The 15,022-nt window shown below is 37.5% G+C and overlaps 2 protein-coding genes across 3 annotated transcripts in view; one reads left to right on the plus strand and one right to left on the minus strand.

Moving 5' to 3' along the window:
• The first annotated feature begins 1,860 nt into the window (after nt 1-1,860).
• On the plus strand, nt 1,861-4,428 carry LOC141899600 (stAR-related lipid transfer protein 7, mitochondrial-like). The gene is made up of 8 exons (XM_074786006.1): nt 1,861-2,378; nt 2,700-2,890; nt 2,964-3,013; nt 3,123-3,233; nt 3,318-3,362; nt 3,443-3,580; nt 3,668-3,752; nt 3,878-4,428. The coding sequence occupies exons 1-8, from the start codon at nt 1,957-1,959 to the stop codon at nt 3,994-3,996; spliced, it is 1,161 nt and encodes a 386-aa protein (XP_074642107.1). The 5' UTR covers nt 1,861-1,956; the 3' UTR covers nt 3,997-4,428.
• A 788-nt stretch (nt 4,429-5,216) lies between these two features.
• LOC141900577 (uncharacterized) overlaps nt 5,217-15,022 on the minus strand; it is a 32,108-nt gene continuing 22,302 nt past the window's right edge. The window contains exons 10-22 of one of the 2 annotated variants that reach the window (XM_074787542.1): nt 13,747-13,875; nt 11,576-13,525; nt 10,796-11,093; nt 10,353-10,676; nt 10,149-10,268; nt 9,818-10,063; nt 8,841-9,595; nt 8,580-8,751; nt 8,280-8,501; nt 7,058-7,320; nt 6,801-6,977; nt 6,550-6,684; nt 5,217-6,437 (exon numbers count right to left, since the gene is read on the minus strand). In XM_074787542.1, the coding sequence (XP_074643643.1) occupies nt 6,291-6,437; nt 6,550-6,684; nt 6,801-6,977; nt 7,058-7,320; nt 8,280-8,501; nt 8,580-8,751; nt 8,841-9,595; nt 9,818-10,063; nt 10,149-10,268; nt 10,353-10,676; nt 10,796-11,093; nt 11,576-13,525; nt 13,747-13,875 (4,938 nt within the window). In that variant the 3' untranslated portion in view covers nt 5,217-6,290. The remainder of the gene's footprint in view (nt 6,438-6,549; nt 6,685-6,800; nt 6,978-7,057; nt 7,321-8,279; nt 8,502-8,579; nt 8,752-8,840; nt 9,596-9,817; nt 10,064-10,148; nt 10,269-10,352; nt 10,677-10,795; nt 11,094-11,575; nt 13,526-13,746; nt 13,876-15,022) is intronic. The other variant, XM_074787543.1, reaches the window with a different exon arrangement.

The following is a 15,022-nucleotide window of genomic DNA, read 5'->3' on the forward strand; positions in this document are numbered from 1 at the left end:
GATGAAGGGATATTCTGAAACAAATATCAATGAATGTTCAGTAGGAAAATACTTTCAATGTGCCATGTTCAATAACTGGTATATAATCTGCTATCTAACATAAATGCTAGATATGAACAAGTATTATATATCTGTATGTGCCTATATGTTCATGTACATGTATGTGATGCATGTTATTTAGCCATCTAGATGATGGAAATATAAAAATTGAATCAAGCTATCTATTTCAACAGATTTAAATAAAAAAGACCATATCTCATACCTTTGATATGGAGGGGAAATACATCATCATACCCCTATTATGAAAGTTAAGTGTAGATAACATAAATTACTGGGATATCATGAATGCTTGCTTTTTAATGGTGCTATGTATTATATGAGATGAGTACATGTACAGTAAAAATTTAAGTTTATAATTACGGAAGTTTTAATTCCAAGGATTATACATGTATACTACCTGTTACTAGCAACAAATGGAAGTTCTTCCAAAGTGTATATACATGTAGCCTAGTTATTAATTATTCTCAGTGTATAGCTACCTCAATAACTTCAGAAAAAAGATAGTAAATGAATTGTATTCCGATGTCACTAGAGAAAAATATTGGAATAGGTGTGCCATAATATCAATGAAGAGAAGTTTCATATGTAGACTCAAGACGGTGTATATTAACTTTTGTGTTCTGTTTCATTAGATATGCATCTGAAAATCAGCCTGGCTTGATAATATTCCCATATAATGTAGCTCAAATATATAAGTCCTATATTTCGACAATGTTCTTCCAAACCATGCTTAATGAGTCCCTGTTTCATTGATCAAAGTAAAGTAAGATTCCATTTCATGAATTAGGTTTTCATACATTTTGTCTATTACGGTACATCTAAAAAATGGATATAATTCCAGTCTAGTTTTACAGTTTTCCTGATGACCTATAGATTGTTACATGACAAATAGAATAATGTTCAATTATTCGTTAACAACTCATTTAACATGATGTAATCAATTGTTTGATGCCTGAGTGAAAATGCAATTTACAAGCAATGTTATAAAATTCATATAATTATGTTTTTGATAATAAAATAATACTGTTAACCAAATCTATCAGTTTATTTCATTGAATACATCTTTTTCATTTTTTTTTGAAGGGACAATACAGAAATACATCTTTCTCTTAACATTTCAAAATTCAAGATTTTCTAGTGCATTCTCTAAGGCTTTTACTAATTTTCTCATCTGTTCTATATCAAGTTCAATGTTTTGAGAACCAGTGGTTAGATCATCTTTTATAAGGAGCTGTATAGTATTAAAAACCTGACTCATGCAGCTCAAACTACTGGTTGATATAACCAATTTAACTTTCCAATCAAAATCAAGTAGACATCTATTGGAGATGGAGAGAGATGAATTGCTCAGCTCAAGTCGACATTCCTCCTTTCTTGAGAATATTGCATCGAGAATTGGTGTATCTAGATAGATGCGGCACATTGCCTGGCTTCAGATTGTACTTTGATATTGCATTTACAACATATTCCAGTGATTCATTTATGTGTAACCATTCGTCGAATGTCCAAATATGCGAACAATCAGAATATCCTGGGCCAGCCTTTTCAAGGCAACTATCAATGATTTCATGCACTACAGAAATCTGGAAGTCAATTAATTAGCTCGACTTTGTTGATCAATTGAAGCTTGTCTAACTTTTTGCCATAGAAAAGTTCATGAAGAGTAGTGAAATATTTATTCTTTGGGATGACACTTCACCAACTAAAAGATATTGGCGATTTTTGAACAGTTTGATTGATTCAGGTTGCTGCCAAACAAACAACCCGGAAGTAAATAAACGTCAGAGGGCAGCACTGTCCGGTCCATGAACCCGGAAATACCGGTTTTCATGCTTCGACGCTTATGTTTCGAAAAACTCATATAATTTTACTAAATCGTAAAAAATAGACTCTAAAATGGGTACGCCAGGATTCTTTCAGGCAGCTAGGATATTCTTCAGACAAGGGATTATCCATAGAGCTTGTGAGGGGCCACGAATCGACGTCAATTCCAGCGTGAAACATTTCTGGGGTAGTTCACATTCGACCTTGACCTCATCTTTAAGAAAATTTGCCAATGCTTTTAATGAAAAATTGAATGTACTCGGAGAAGTGTTCGCAAAACAGTGTCACGCGATTGCCGTGCAGCGTGTGCGAAGATCTGCTCAGATTATCAATTTGTACAGCACATTATACAACGAACAATCGCTGGAGCAAATCGTTAAAAAATTCGGCCATCAATTCTTGCGGAATTCAAAAGGACGGCCGCTATACTTGTTATTTGGTGCATCGCTATTTTCCTGGAATGAAAGTAAAGTCACTGATGAAGAATTAAACAGGTAACAATTAAACATTGTAACTTGAATTATTTGAGAATTTGATAGATTTTCCTCTAATCCTGGTAATATTTGGGATTTTCTACACTCATAGCTAGCATTTGCCAAGGGCAACTTTCTTCAGGAATCTTACTTGAAACTCACCAGTCGCCACTAAAATGTTGGATGTGCCTGTAGTATGATGATATTCGTTCAGTTTTAATAATGCCCGATTTTCAATTGGGAAAATTGAAATATCACCCATGAAATAATTAGGAAAAACTTGGCAATTTTGATTCGTGTAACCGTGGAAACCGTGTAATATTAATAAATCTTATATTGTAGCTGTGTGGATGATATGAATCACGTCACCGATTTGGAAAGTCAAAAGCTTCACATCCCTGATGACAGCAGTAAAGAACCAAACAATAGGAATCAAGATCATTACATGGATCAATGGGAGCTTGTTATCGACCGTGAAAACATAAAACTCTGGCGTCGACCGATTCAAGACACTTATCTCTATGAGTATAAAGGTAAGATCATAATTTTGCTAAGTGCTGAATATGATTTACTATTGATTAAACATTTGCATCTTCTTTATTGCAGTGTTTGGAAGGTTCTTTGATATTCCGGCTAAAGCGTTCTACAGTGTACAAGTAAGGGTCAGGTTTCTTGTCCATTTAAATTCACTAGTACTAGTCTAGTACTATGTATGATTTTTGTGGCTCTTTCTCCAACGATTAATGTAGGAAGTTTTAATTGTAGGTTGATATAGAATATCGTAAACAGTGGGACAGACTCGTTATCGCTCTGGAAACTGTTGATAAAGATGAACAGTCTGGTTGTGAAGTGCTTCATTGGATCACCCATTATCCGGTAAGTTGCTATAAATCATTCTTGAATTTCTCCAACTCAGACAAGCCGCTGATATGCGTTATGCTTCGTTTTTTTTTGTGACAGTATCCTATGTACAGCCGTGATTACGTTTACATTAGAAGACATCGGGTGAGTTATCATTGGGGTCGTTGTGAATTGTCAAATAAACACGCGAAGACAAATATCATGATCGAAATGAATGATTTCAGATTGACTATGATAAGAAAGCGATGGTTCTGATATCACGTGCTGTAGATCATCCGTGTCGACCCGAATCAAAGAAATATGTCCGCGTTAAAACGTACAGTTCTCAGATGGTGATCAAGCCTCATACATCGTTCGATGAGGTATTTTCCCTTACTGAAAAATAACTGCAATGATAATCATGGAAGGGAATGAATTAATCTGTAATTTTGTGTTGTCATCAATTTCAGAATGGTTTTGATTATATTTTGACGTACCACGACGACCCTAAAGCAGCCTTTCCTTCAGTAGCGTATAACTGGATGGCTTCAACTGGTAATTGTCAACTGAATATACTTATAATTAATCACATCATGATGATCCCAGTGTGATAATGTGATACAATGCTGAACTTATTGTTGTCTCTAAAGAATTATTGGGTATAATTGTTGTATTTTCAGGTGTACCAGATTTTGTAGACAAACTTCACAATGCAGCAAAGACTCTTCACGAACGAAAGGCCAAGCGATTTAGTCCTCAAAATGAAACTACCGATGAAAATATATCATGTTATTCATGAATTTCTCAAACTTGGAACCTCCACATGAAATGAACAATTCAATCGCTCTAATATTCGCCGCCAGAGTAAATGAATATGATATATGAATGTGTGAATTCTATTTTAATATTTCACCGATATACTCTATATAAGTGACTGGCATACGTACAGTGGAAGTGATACTTGATTTTAAGTGAAATAAAGCAGTTGTAAGACCCATATATGAAGCAAATTAGATTTGCTATATTATAGGTGGTCACATGTTCATTGATACTTAAACTTTGCTTAAATGTTTTAGTAGATCAGATGTAGTACACTAGTGCTCTGCCCTCAATCTACAACGCAATCCTTGTTATGTAATCAATTCAATTTGACTAGTTAGTGACTTTAGACAATGAACATTCATTCAAAACAAATCTTTATTTCTGTGATTTTGCTTGGCATTAGGTTAAATGTGAATAAAATGAATGATTTACAAAGCATTTGAATTTACTTATATATTATTGACACGGACTGCATACCTCTTCAGCAAGCGACTCCTCCAAAAGCAGTGCTAATGTTTACATTCCAGTGGTAAAAATGTGTTCACAGATATTGCCCTATCATTATTCATGGGGCAGCACTGAACAGCTGAAATTTAACAGCACCTTGCAGGTTTACTGAGGCATACGAGAAATACAGATATGAGGTGCAGATCCAGAGGGGGTTTGAACCTCCCTTTTCTGACCAAGTGCCCTTTTGAAAATCACATGAAAATTCCAATCGACATTGATCACAGACATAAGTCCATAGTACTTATTTAAGCTGTTATATGCACAAAATTTCCCCCCACGAGGCCATCGCGCCTTTGGCGCTCACCGAGACTCCCTCCAAGTGTAATGAAGTGCCCTTTTCATATGAGGTGAACCCCTCTTTCTCCCAGCCTGGATATCTCAAATTGCATTCATCAATAAACACTGGTTTAAAAGGATAATTGTATCCTAAATGATAAGTCGTGGTTATGGAATTGGAATGAGCTAAGGCTGTATCCAGTTTTGTCATTCAGAGTAGTACCATGTTACTCATAGGAGTCAAAATTGGTCCATTTTTGAATGCATACTACAGAACCTTTGAACTGTTGAACCCATATATATAACTTGTGGTCCATTGAATCTAGAGATTTTATTTAAGTCCTTAGTGTATCTTGAGTAACCAGTGCAGCGAAGTTTGAGAAAAATAAAGCACTAAGTCATATGTAAATGTACAATGTGATATTGTTTTTTATTAAGAATCGATAGAAGACTAGCCCACATACATACAATACATACTAATATCATATAAAAATATTTCTCCTTCATACAGAAATACATAGAAGATGCACGTACATATAATATAATATATATATTCATATATATTGTTAACAATGCCAGCTTTAGAAGTTATACGCACAGATGGACGATGTGTTCTATGCTTATCGCGCCATGGCATCAATTAACATATGTATTCGTTCTCTATGTATCTGTACATATATATCCATTTAAGTCTGTGGCGACTGCGTTCCATAGCAAACATTTGAACACATAATTTCTGTCAGGAATAATATTAATAATAATTACTCATTATGATAATAATATCTTATCTTTATGAAATCTACTTTAGATATTTATCAATCTACCATTCTGAAAAGGAGTGATGACTGCCATGATACAAAATTATTTACAGATGATTTATTTACAAATGACCCCACATACTATAGCTACATTTTTGGCCTCAAATAAAGGGAGAAAAATTTTCTTTTCGAAAGAATTTATAGATTTAAAGCATGAGTGTATGTACAAATTTTGACATATTCCATTCCACGATATAAACATAATCTTATAAGAATTCTTTTTGCCAACAGCAAAAAATAAACAGAGCCAGGGTCTGCGGACCGTTTTCATATATCACTATGGCTCTAGTTTGTGAGAACAAAACAAAATCATAAAATTTCCGAGACTTTCTAACAAAAGAATCTGGGACAACAAAACAACAACAATACGTAACAGTGGCTCCTTCAGGTGGAGAATCACAACATTATTTTCTGAATACCACAGCGTCATCATACAGCTAACTACACATCAAAAACATGGAGAGCAGAAGACATACGTTCATACTCGAAAATCAAAATTACTCGAAAATCCACCCACAAAATTCACTAAAGTCACTAAATTTAGATGGGCACAACACTTTTGTAGTAAGAAATGGTCCAGTTTTTGCCGATAATTGCTGCCTGATTTGACTGAAAGGTACTTGTCACCATGGCAATGCTGCAACTGGTCGGGTACCATGGCATTAATTTAATTCTGCTCCATGTTTTCTTCTTGTTTGATATTTTCGTCCGTATCATCTTCATCCATATCATCTTTATCCTTATCCGTGTCATCTTTTTGTGAAATGAGTAAAGCACAAGCCTCTTTCACAGCGTGATAGATGATATTTTTGACCTAAAATTACATAAACACTAGCATTAAATTATGAAATAACCCCTGAAAATCAGTATAAATACAACTAAGTCAAAACCTCCGAGGGTGATCGGGAAAAGTTGTGTTAATTCACCTGTAATTTGTCTTCATGATTACTGTGAGCATCTGACAATTGGCGAAATTCTTGCGTCAAATTGAAACAATGATCAAGATGTTCAGGTGAAACAAAGTCCTCGGCAACTTTAATACAACTGTGCAAATTCCGCACCTAAAAAAATAGAAAATATCAGTGAGTGATTGAACATGAGGAACATCAGCCAATACAGAGTATTTTCCCTGTCAATTGATTCACAGATTCACAACAGAATCACAGTAGATTCGTACCTGATGTGGAGCTCCAGCAGGGATGAATACTGCATCACCCCAGCACTGTATGATAGTGTAACCAGTCACACTGTATTCTTTATACAATCGATCCCGCAATGTCAGATCAAGGTACCAACTCTGATCATGAATAGGATCGTGATCCGGCTCAACTGTCTCACCATTCTCTTTGGCCACCTGTAAAAATTCTCAATCTTTATTTGCAAATTCTATACAGCAAAAAAACAGAAATATAAATCTATGTCCATATAACTAACCTTGTTCAGCAAATCACGAATCTTATCTGCATCTTGGGCATCATAGACATGCCACAGAGCTCCGGGTCTTTCATGTACCTCTCGTACACGACGTTTTGTTATGATGTCACATCCAGCCTCGTCAATAGCTTTCAATGCTGCAGCCTCGTGGTCAATACCCTTCAGATCATCGTTCGGGACACCGACATAGCACATTATATTTACAGCATCCGAAATGTCAATATGTAAATTTGTAGTACCTTCGTGTGGGAAACAAGCTGAGCCTGAGAATAAGAAAAAAACAGAATGTGTTTAAATTGCAATCATATTTCAGTCACAATAATGGCTGTAGAAGTATCTATGTAATACCTACATCAGTGAGACACACTTATGGTTAGAAATGTGTCAATGGTTCGAGGTGAAATGTTTCTATCGCATAGTTTTAAAAACCATTGGTTCATCAATACAAGATCTAACCAATGGTTAAACCACCATGCTTAGATATGCAATCCAATGAAACTTAGTCTAAATTGTAATGTAATACCTACATCAGTGAGACACACTTATGGTTAGAAATGTGACAATGGTTCGAGGTGAAATGTTTCTATCGCATAGTTTTAAAAACCATTGGTTCATCAATACAAGATCTAACCACTGGTTAAACCACCATGCTAACAAATGCAATGTAATGAAACTTAGTCAAAATTGTAATGTAATACCTACATCAGTGAGACACACTTACGGTTAGAAATGTGACAATGGTTCGAGGTGAAATGTTTCTATTGCATAGTTTTAAAAAACCATTGGTTCATCAATACAAGATCTAACCACTGGTTAAACCACCATGCTAACAAATGCAATGTAATGAAACTTAGTCTAAATTGTAATGTAATACCTACATCAGTGAGACACACTTATGGTTAGAAATGTGACAATGGTTCGAGGTGAAATGTTTCTATCGCATAGTTTTAAAAACCAATTGGTTCATCAATAACCACTGGTTAAACCACCATGCTTATGAATGCAATCCAATGAAACCTAAGTCTTAATTGTAATACCTACATCAGTGAGGCACATTTATGGTTAGAAATGTGACAATGGTTCGAGGTGAAATGTTTCTATTGCATAGCTGTTAAAACCATTGGGTCATCAATCAACGATCTATCCACTGGTTAAACCACTGTGCCCTTACAATTTACAGAATTAGTGATAGAGAGATCAGAGTTTTTATATTCCCACTTACCATATGCATTGTACATCTTTGGTCCAAGATCGGGTTTCACAAAGAAATCAGGAAGTCGAGATGCAAGGTTAAGAATACCATTGCGACGTGTGTATTCAGGTAAGGGTAACCCTTGCATAACATCACTAAACCAGGCCGGTAAGAGGTCACGGAAATCTTCAGTCGGTGGCCAATCTTTCAATTTCAACATCATCGGTTCATTATCATCATCCGTTAAACGCTCTGGAAAATTGTCAACAATACAACATAAATTAATTCAATCATGACAGAATTGAGCCCAAGGTCTAGGAGGATACTCACTCTGCATGGTCTCGAATCCTTCCCAAAACACTTTCATCGGATGGCCAATGATTACGACACCGTTATGACAATTTACAAGGTCATTCTCAAGTTGACCATACTCCTGAGAGAAAGCCTCCGGTCTCCACAGATGCTTATCCAAGTATTTATGACAACCAGAAACAAGAACAGGCTGAAATGAAAAAACAATCTCATGTTAGATTTTTACATAGATTTTTTTACTTTTGCAAAATATATTCATCGTACTCTAGGCATTCTTACCTGGCCCTGTTTCCATTGTTGCTGGAACAGTTTAACGTTGCCCTTATGCTGTGGATCGTGGAGTCGCAATAATCGTCCATCGCACAACCAGGAATGTGGTACATCTGGGAATAGCACACTAGTTTCAGTTAATGTATAAGTTCGAATAGGAGTATTACGTCCATACAGTATCTGACCACTACGTGGTTTGTAATGCAATAGTTTCGGACAAGTCTGCGATTGAAATTCAGTGTTGTGATCTTTCGGGAGACTCTTTTCTACGACGGATTGAATAATATCATCTAGCGTACTGTTCATCGCTTTCTGATTAACTTTTTTGTCATTTTTCGCTTTCGTTGTTTTCGTGAGAAGTTCGCGCAACGTCGAACAGTTCGGTCCGCGTTTGTCGCCGCTATCCGAATCGATTTGTTTCTCGCGAGATTTTTCGCTGTCCATCGAAGCAACGTCGGCGAGGATACTGAGCGGGGATGCTGTTTCCGCGTTGTAAGACATCGATGTTTTGAGATCACTGTTCGGCGTTGAGCTGCGTTTTTTACGATGTCGTTTCGACGATCCATGATCTTCACCGATGCCATTCGCGATTGGTTTCTCAGTTTTAGAATCCGATGATGACGATGATATGTGATTGACAGCCGACAGAATTTGCTGACTGACACCATTCTTCGGCGTGACTTTGGACTTGCCGCACGGACAATTTGAGACAATGTTGTATTTATCTCGGACCACGTGAATTAAATTCCCGAGATCCCACAGCACTGCAAATAAATTCATTCGTTATTTGAGCGACACAATGCATTGACAGTTATTAACATATGAATAGTGATGTGTATTGTGGAAGTGTCACAGCTGTTATAAGAGTATGAGATCGATACCCGAGAACATTGATCAATACTTTATTAGTATACTGGGCTAAATTCTACAATGTCTGGCATCATCTGCACTTCAAATTATCATGAATAAAGCGGCATTATGCTAACCTGTGGATGGTATGATCTGAGTGAGGACTAGTTTCTCGGGTTCATGACCTTGTCGATTCGCGCTGCACGTGATCCAATCTGCCGTACTGTCATCCGATGTTTGTCGCTGCATTTTCACTTTGAAACAATCCAAACAGACGACAAATCCACACTTGTGACAAACCCAGTGTATGTTAAAGAGAGTCGTGTCGCAAACGTCGCACATTTCACGTACACCTTGAACAGCTCGTTTCCAAGCTACTTCAGCTAAAATACAAACCATTGAATATATTATCTAATATTATCTAAATGTCCATTTACTCGAAACAATATTTACTGAGCATCGCCTTACCATTTTCTGGTGCCCAACTTCTGGCTTCTTTCTCCTGTTCAACTAATTCGCAAAATTTGTCGCCGACATGTTGTACGATATAACAGCCAACTTCAGCAGATAAACGTGGCGTTTGAGTATCTGAGAGTGAAAACATAATGAAACATTGATCAGACACCGCTTCGAAAGAGAACAATTTAATGGATGAATTGAGTTGATACTTACAGTTATTTACATCAGGTGCCCATAAAGCCAGGTCATCGGCCTCTGCATCAGAAGGTGATGAAAATCCAGCCATTACTAATGTGCCTTTTTGGTTGTATTTCAAACGCCGGAAAGCGTAAAACCGACAAAAACTGTTGTTGACTTTTTTATTATTTTTTGTAACAGGAATGACTTTACACTCGCGACACTTGGCTAGCTTCGGCGTCACTTCCACACAGGACCCGTCCTGAAGAAACGGTTGTAGGCTTTTCTTTAATTGTGCGACTGTCATCTTAACTAATGGGCGTTCGACTACAGGAGCGGGAGGTTGTGCTGGTCCAGTTCCTGAAAATAAATGCATTGAATTATCAATTGAGCTCATACTAGGCTTTTCATAATACAGTAGTAATGATCTGTTTTTATAAAAAAACGTGTAATCATTAATCCAATTGTTGAATTTCTACCTGGCTTCTTCAACTGTTCTTTGTCTTTCTTCCTTCTTCCTCGGCGTTTTTGTGCGTCATCATCACCGGCACCATCTTTACCATTCGGTAAATCCATCGACGAAGAACCGCGCGTGTCTTCGTCATCCATTTTGACTTCGCCAGCATCGTTAGTCTTCACTAGTTTACTACGACCCGTGCTATTGAGTTTAGAAGAAGTAGATGTTGTGCTATCGCTGTCGCTGCGTTGGCGTTTCGCAGTGGCGCTGCTCGGCCGTTTTGTCTTCATTCTTCGTTTTCGCTGCCCGTTCTCTTCATTCTAAAAACAAATATCTATCGCTTTTAAAAGATAGTTCATCGATGCCAACAATAATAAGGTACGCCACATCATTCTATTTTTATTGATGTTTTCTTACGAGCACTGTATAAATCAAATTTCTATTCTGGAAAGACATTTACCCTACGATCAAAACAAATATATTGGATATTGAATAGAAAGGCGCCAAAGTTATTCTATCCCCAAGCACTTCATACATATGAAGAATTCAAGGTCATTATATAAACAATTCATAGATGAGTATACCTCCCCGCCATCCACAGCAAACAGAAGCTTTTTATAGCAGTAGTCGTATTGATTATCGATTCAGTATTGCTGGTGGCGGCTGATAACGTAGCATTTGGTCGGTTCATGTATAATTCATTACTTAACGATGAATGCCTGCAGCTACACCACTCTGAAGTCTACCTACCCAGTGAATACAACAATGAATAAACAATTTATAAACTAACGCAAGAAATTACCTGAGGTTCACCCTCTGAGGCAGAAGTTGTAGAATCATCTTCTCGTCGGATCAGATCTTTCAAACCTCCATTTAACGAACTGATCGGGCTTTTACTTTCTCCTTCTTTAGTCGGCGAAATGTAAGAACAATTAACATAACAATCTTTCACTGCAGCTGGACTAGTCTTATTACTGTCACTTAAGTTTCCGGGATCGATAACTTTCGAATCGACTCCTGTAATGCTATGTTTGTCCTCATCGGAATGACGCTGTAACCAGGCCTTCTTCAGTTTCGGAGCGCTCGGAGCATTGTTTGAACGACTCGGCGAAAAAGATGTTGTACTATTTGTTTCCGATTTAACGGAGTGCGGTGGTGGACTGGGTGCACTTAGTGTATCACTATCAGTGTCTATGATACCATTCGCAACTCGGTTAATGGTTTCCATTAATGAAGAGGTAGAGGTAGCCGAGACACTATTTGGTCGACTCGGTTGCGAGTCAGTTGTACATGTCGGTGTTACCGGTGAAGTAACAGTCGCAACTGCTGAAGTCGAGACAACTGATGGCGGATGATCGAGCTGTTTGTTTTTCATACGAAACTTCGGATGCCGTGAATTTTGCGTTTCGATATCTTGCAGGAATGCGTTATGAACAGTATTCTCGACGAATGACTTAAAGCTATCCATGAATCCAGTTGCTTTAGCAATATGATGAGTTTGTGATGTCACTGCTGGTGTAACCGTGCACGTGGTTGGAGCTGAAGTGTTAGTTACAATGGACTGGGTACTATTTACAGGCGCTGATGTGCGCACCAAATTGACGGGTTCGTCTACTTTAGGCTTCTTACGTGGAATTGCTTCTTTCTGTAAACGATGTTTTTTCGCGGCCGCGTGTGCCTGCTGAGCGGCAGACGTTGCTGTCAATGTTGAAGAAGTACTAGTAGCACCACCCATTAACTGGGTCCGTAAAGTGTCTGCTGTATGTCGTGACGCACTTGAATACATCGGGTTTGGTACAAGACCTTGTTGGATTAAGTTATATGCATAGGCTGCGGTCGTATTCGCCGGCAGAGAAACAGGAGGCTGAGCTATAGTTGGTAATACATGGCTGCTCGTAGGTACACTGCTACCGAGAGATGAATGGCAGCTAGTCGGAATGCTATTACCTATGTGCGATTTAGATTTTTGCAATTCCATCGGTTGCCGAACTGCCGCTGAGAGCTGCTGCGGTGAGGCTACATGCAATGGACTTTGTGAACGCGAAACTTTTACGTTATCAGGCCGTTGTTTATAATCTAAAGCACTGTCATGGTTCGTGGCAAATGAATGTGAGTTGGGAGATCGCAATCGATCTTGTGGTTGTTGTTGCTGATGTTGCTGCTGCTGTTGCGGATGTCGACCATGCATCATCAGATGTAACAAACGACTCTCTTGTGACATCAATGACAGTTTAGAGTCTTGTCCTTTGTTCTCGACAATCACCGAATTTTTACTATCTTTACTCGATGTCGGCGACACTTTAAGGTGCTCGGGATTCACCTTGACATCTGGTTTCTCCTCTTTCACCATAGCACTCGCGCGGTCGTTTGCTAAATGTTTCTGTAATTTATCAGGGGTTATATACATTTGCTGGTACGGCTGATAGCCATACAGATTAAAGTTCGGCTCTTGTTTTATTTGATGTCCCGATGACACTGCCGCTGCCTGCGCTCGATAATAAGCATGCGTCGTTTTAAGGAATGCTTCCTGTGTTTTAGGATCACACGATTTAAGTTTTTCAGCGAGCGCTTTTTGCTGTAACTCGTGTTGTATCTGAATATGGTTCAGCTGATGCTGTTGTTGTATTGCTAGTTTTCGTTTCTCTTCTGTCTGTTTTTGCAGTAAATCCTGCTGACTTTCGATCAAAAGTTTATTCGCAAAGCCTTCCTGATACTTCTGTTCCGCTGCTTGTCGTTCGGTTGTGTCCTGGTCCTGAAACGTAATACAAGTAACCTATAAAACCTACTCGAACAATGACAATATCACATGGAAATAACTATGATATTACATGCTTAATTAACTCTGAACTGTTCACGAAGAAATAACTGTGGTGTTGTTTGTAATGATTGCCTGATTATTCATAGTCGCAAAACCTTTTTTTCAATATCTCTATAATTATCTCAAGTGAATAGAAAAATTCAATCTATTTGAACCTTTTTGTTTACGGTAGTATCTTTCTGTTCTGATGCTGATGGTTGCATCGATGAAGGTTGTGGCTGATTCGCCGTCACTATTGTGGGCCGAGAAGCTAGTCCCAATCCCCAGACAGCATTCGCTTGTGCCTGTAACAACACAAATTACAACACATCTGTCGAAAGGCATTTGGAATTCCTTAAGGCTAGATTAGTAGGAACACTTATAAATCTCAACTAGTCTATATTAATAACTAGGTAAATTGATTAGACTAAATCGTAAGTATACGTAATATCAATCCTAGCTGAATGAAACTTCTCTGATTCAAGCATACGTATTGAGACTATGTTAGTACAAAAATACCAGATTTTGTTAAATAGTCATTGATATATATTATCATTTTGTTTGATTGATCTACGTAAGAAGTTATATCTAGGCCTATATCAGGTGATAATAGTCAGCAGTAAGTCTGGTTCAGGTCAGCTTATCTCCGATAGAATACTGATGACCCTTTGTACTATGATTGAGCAAAGTAGGTGAGCTGTCTATTTCCCTATGAGCTGAGAAATAGTTATGTTAATTTATATTGATCGAACAGCTATTCCCAAGGCATATCGCTACAATGGAAATCAGCATTCCACTGTGAATACGCAAGTAGTCTAAGTCTGTTACTTGTCCCTGGAGGAGATAGATTGTGTAGAAATGGCTTTGTCTGAATTATCAATACCAAGAAAGCCTGTTACGCAGTATTGATTCATGTATATGTATGCATGAACATATAGCGGTATCAATAATGGTTCATATTAGACTTGATGGCATCTTACAAGCACAGACAACTCAATATGCGAGATTAGCCTGAGGCTACACAAATCTACTACAAGACTAGCTATAAACACATGGTAGTTAGAGAAAATCTATTACATCTTCATAATCCTAGCAACATTTTTATCACAAAGCCATCATTTCATCATCCTCAAAATATCAAAAGTAAACATTTCAGATTCATAATTTTAGTTGTCATAAAAAGCTGGGATATGAACACGCACACACAGTTAGTGCTTAAAGCTTTATCAATATTAAAACCAGCAGCATAGAGTTAGTTAAGCATGCGTATCTATCATAGATAATAAACAAAAATTCCTATTCTTCAATGTCAGAATTAATTCATAAACTTTTTAACAAATTGTGACCTTAGATATAATGAGTGAACAAGCAGTATACATATCAACGTTGATTCATCGTGCATGCTCAATACAATGTACAATGCATATTCCACAGCACGTTTCTCACCAGCTG

This window comes from Tubulanus polymorphus, chromosome 2 (genome assembly GCF_964204645.1).
Source record: "Tubulanus polymorphus chromosome 2, tnTubPoly1.2, whole genome shotgun sequence".
NCBI classification, from domain to species: domain Eukaryota; kingdom Metazoa; phylum Nemertea; class Palaeonemertea; order Tubulaniformes; family Tubulanidae; genus Tubulanus; species Tubulanus polymorphus.

What these genes read in the sequence shown, in the direction of transcription:
- LOC141899600 (XM_074786006.1), top strand. Translation starts at nt 1,957, where the DNA reads ATGGGTACGCCAGGATTCTTTCAGGCAGCTAGGATATTCTTCAGACAA. An exon ending in ACTGATGAAGAATTAAACAG is followed by an intron (nt 2,379 to 2,699) that starts GTAACAATTAAA and finishes CTTATATTGTAG; the next exon opens with CTGTGTGGATGATATGAATC. An exon ending in TTTACATTAGAAGACATCGG is followed by an intron (nt 3,363 to 3,442) that starts GTGAGTTATCAT and finishes GAATGATTTCAG; the next exon opens with ATTGACTATGATAAGAAAGC.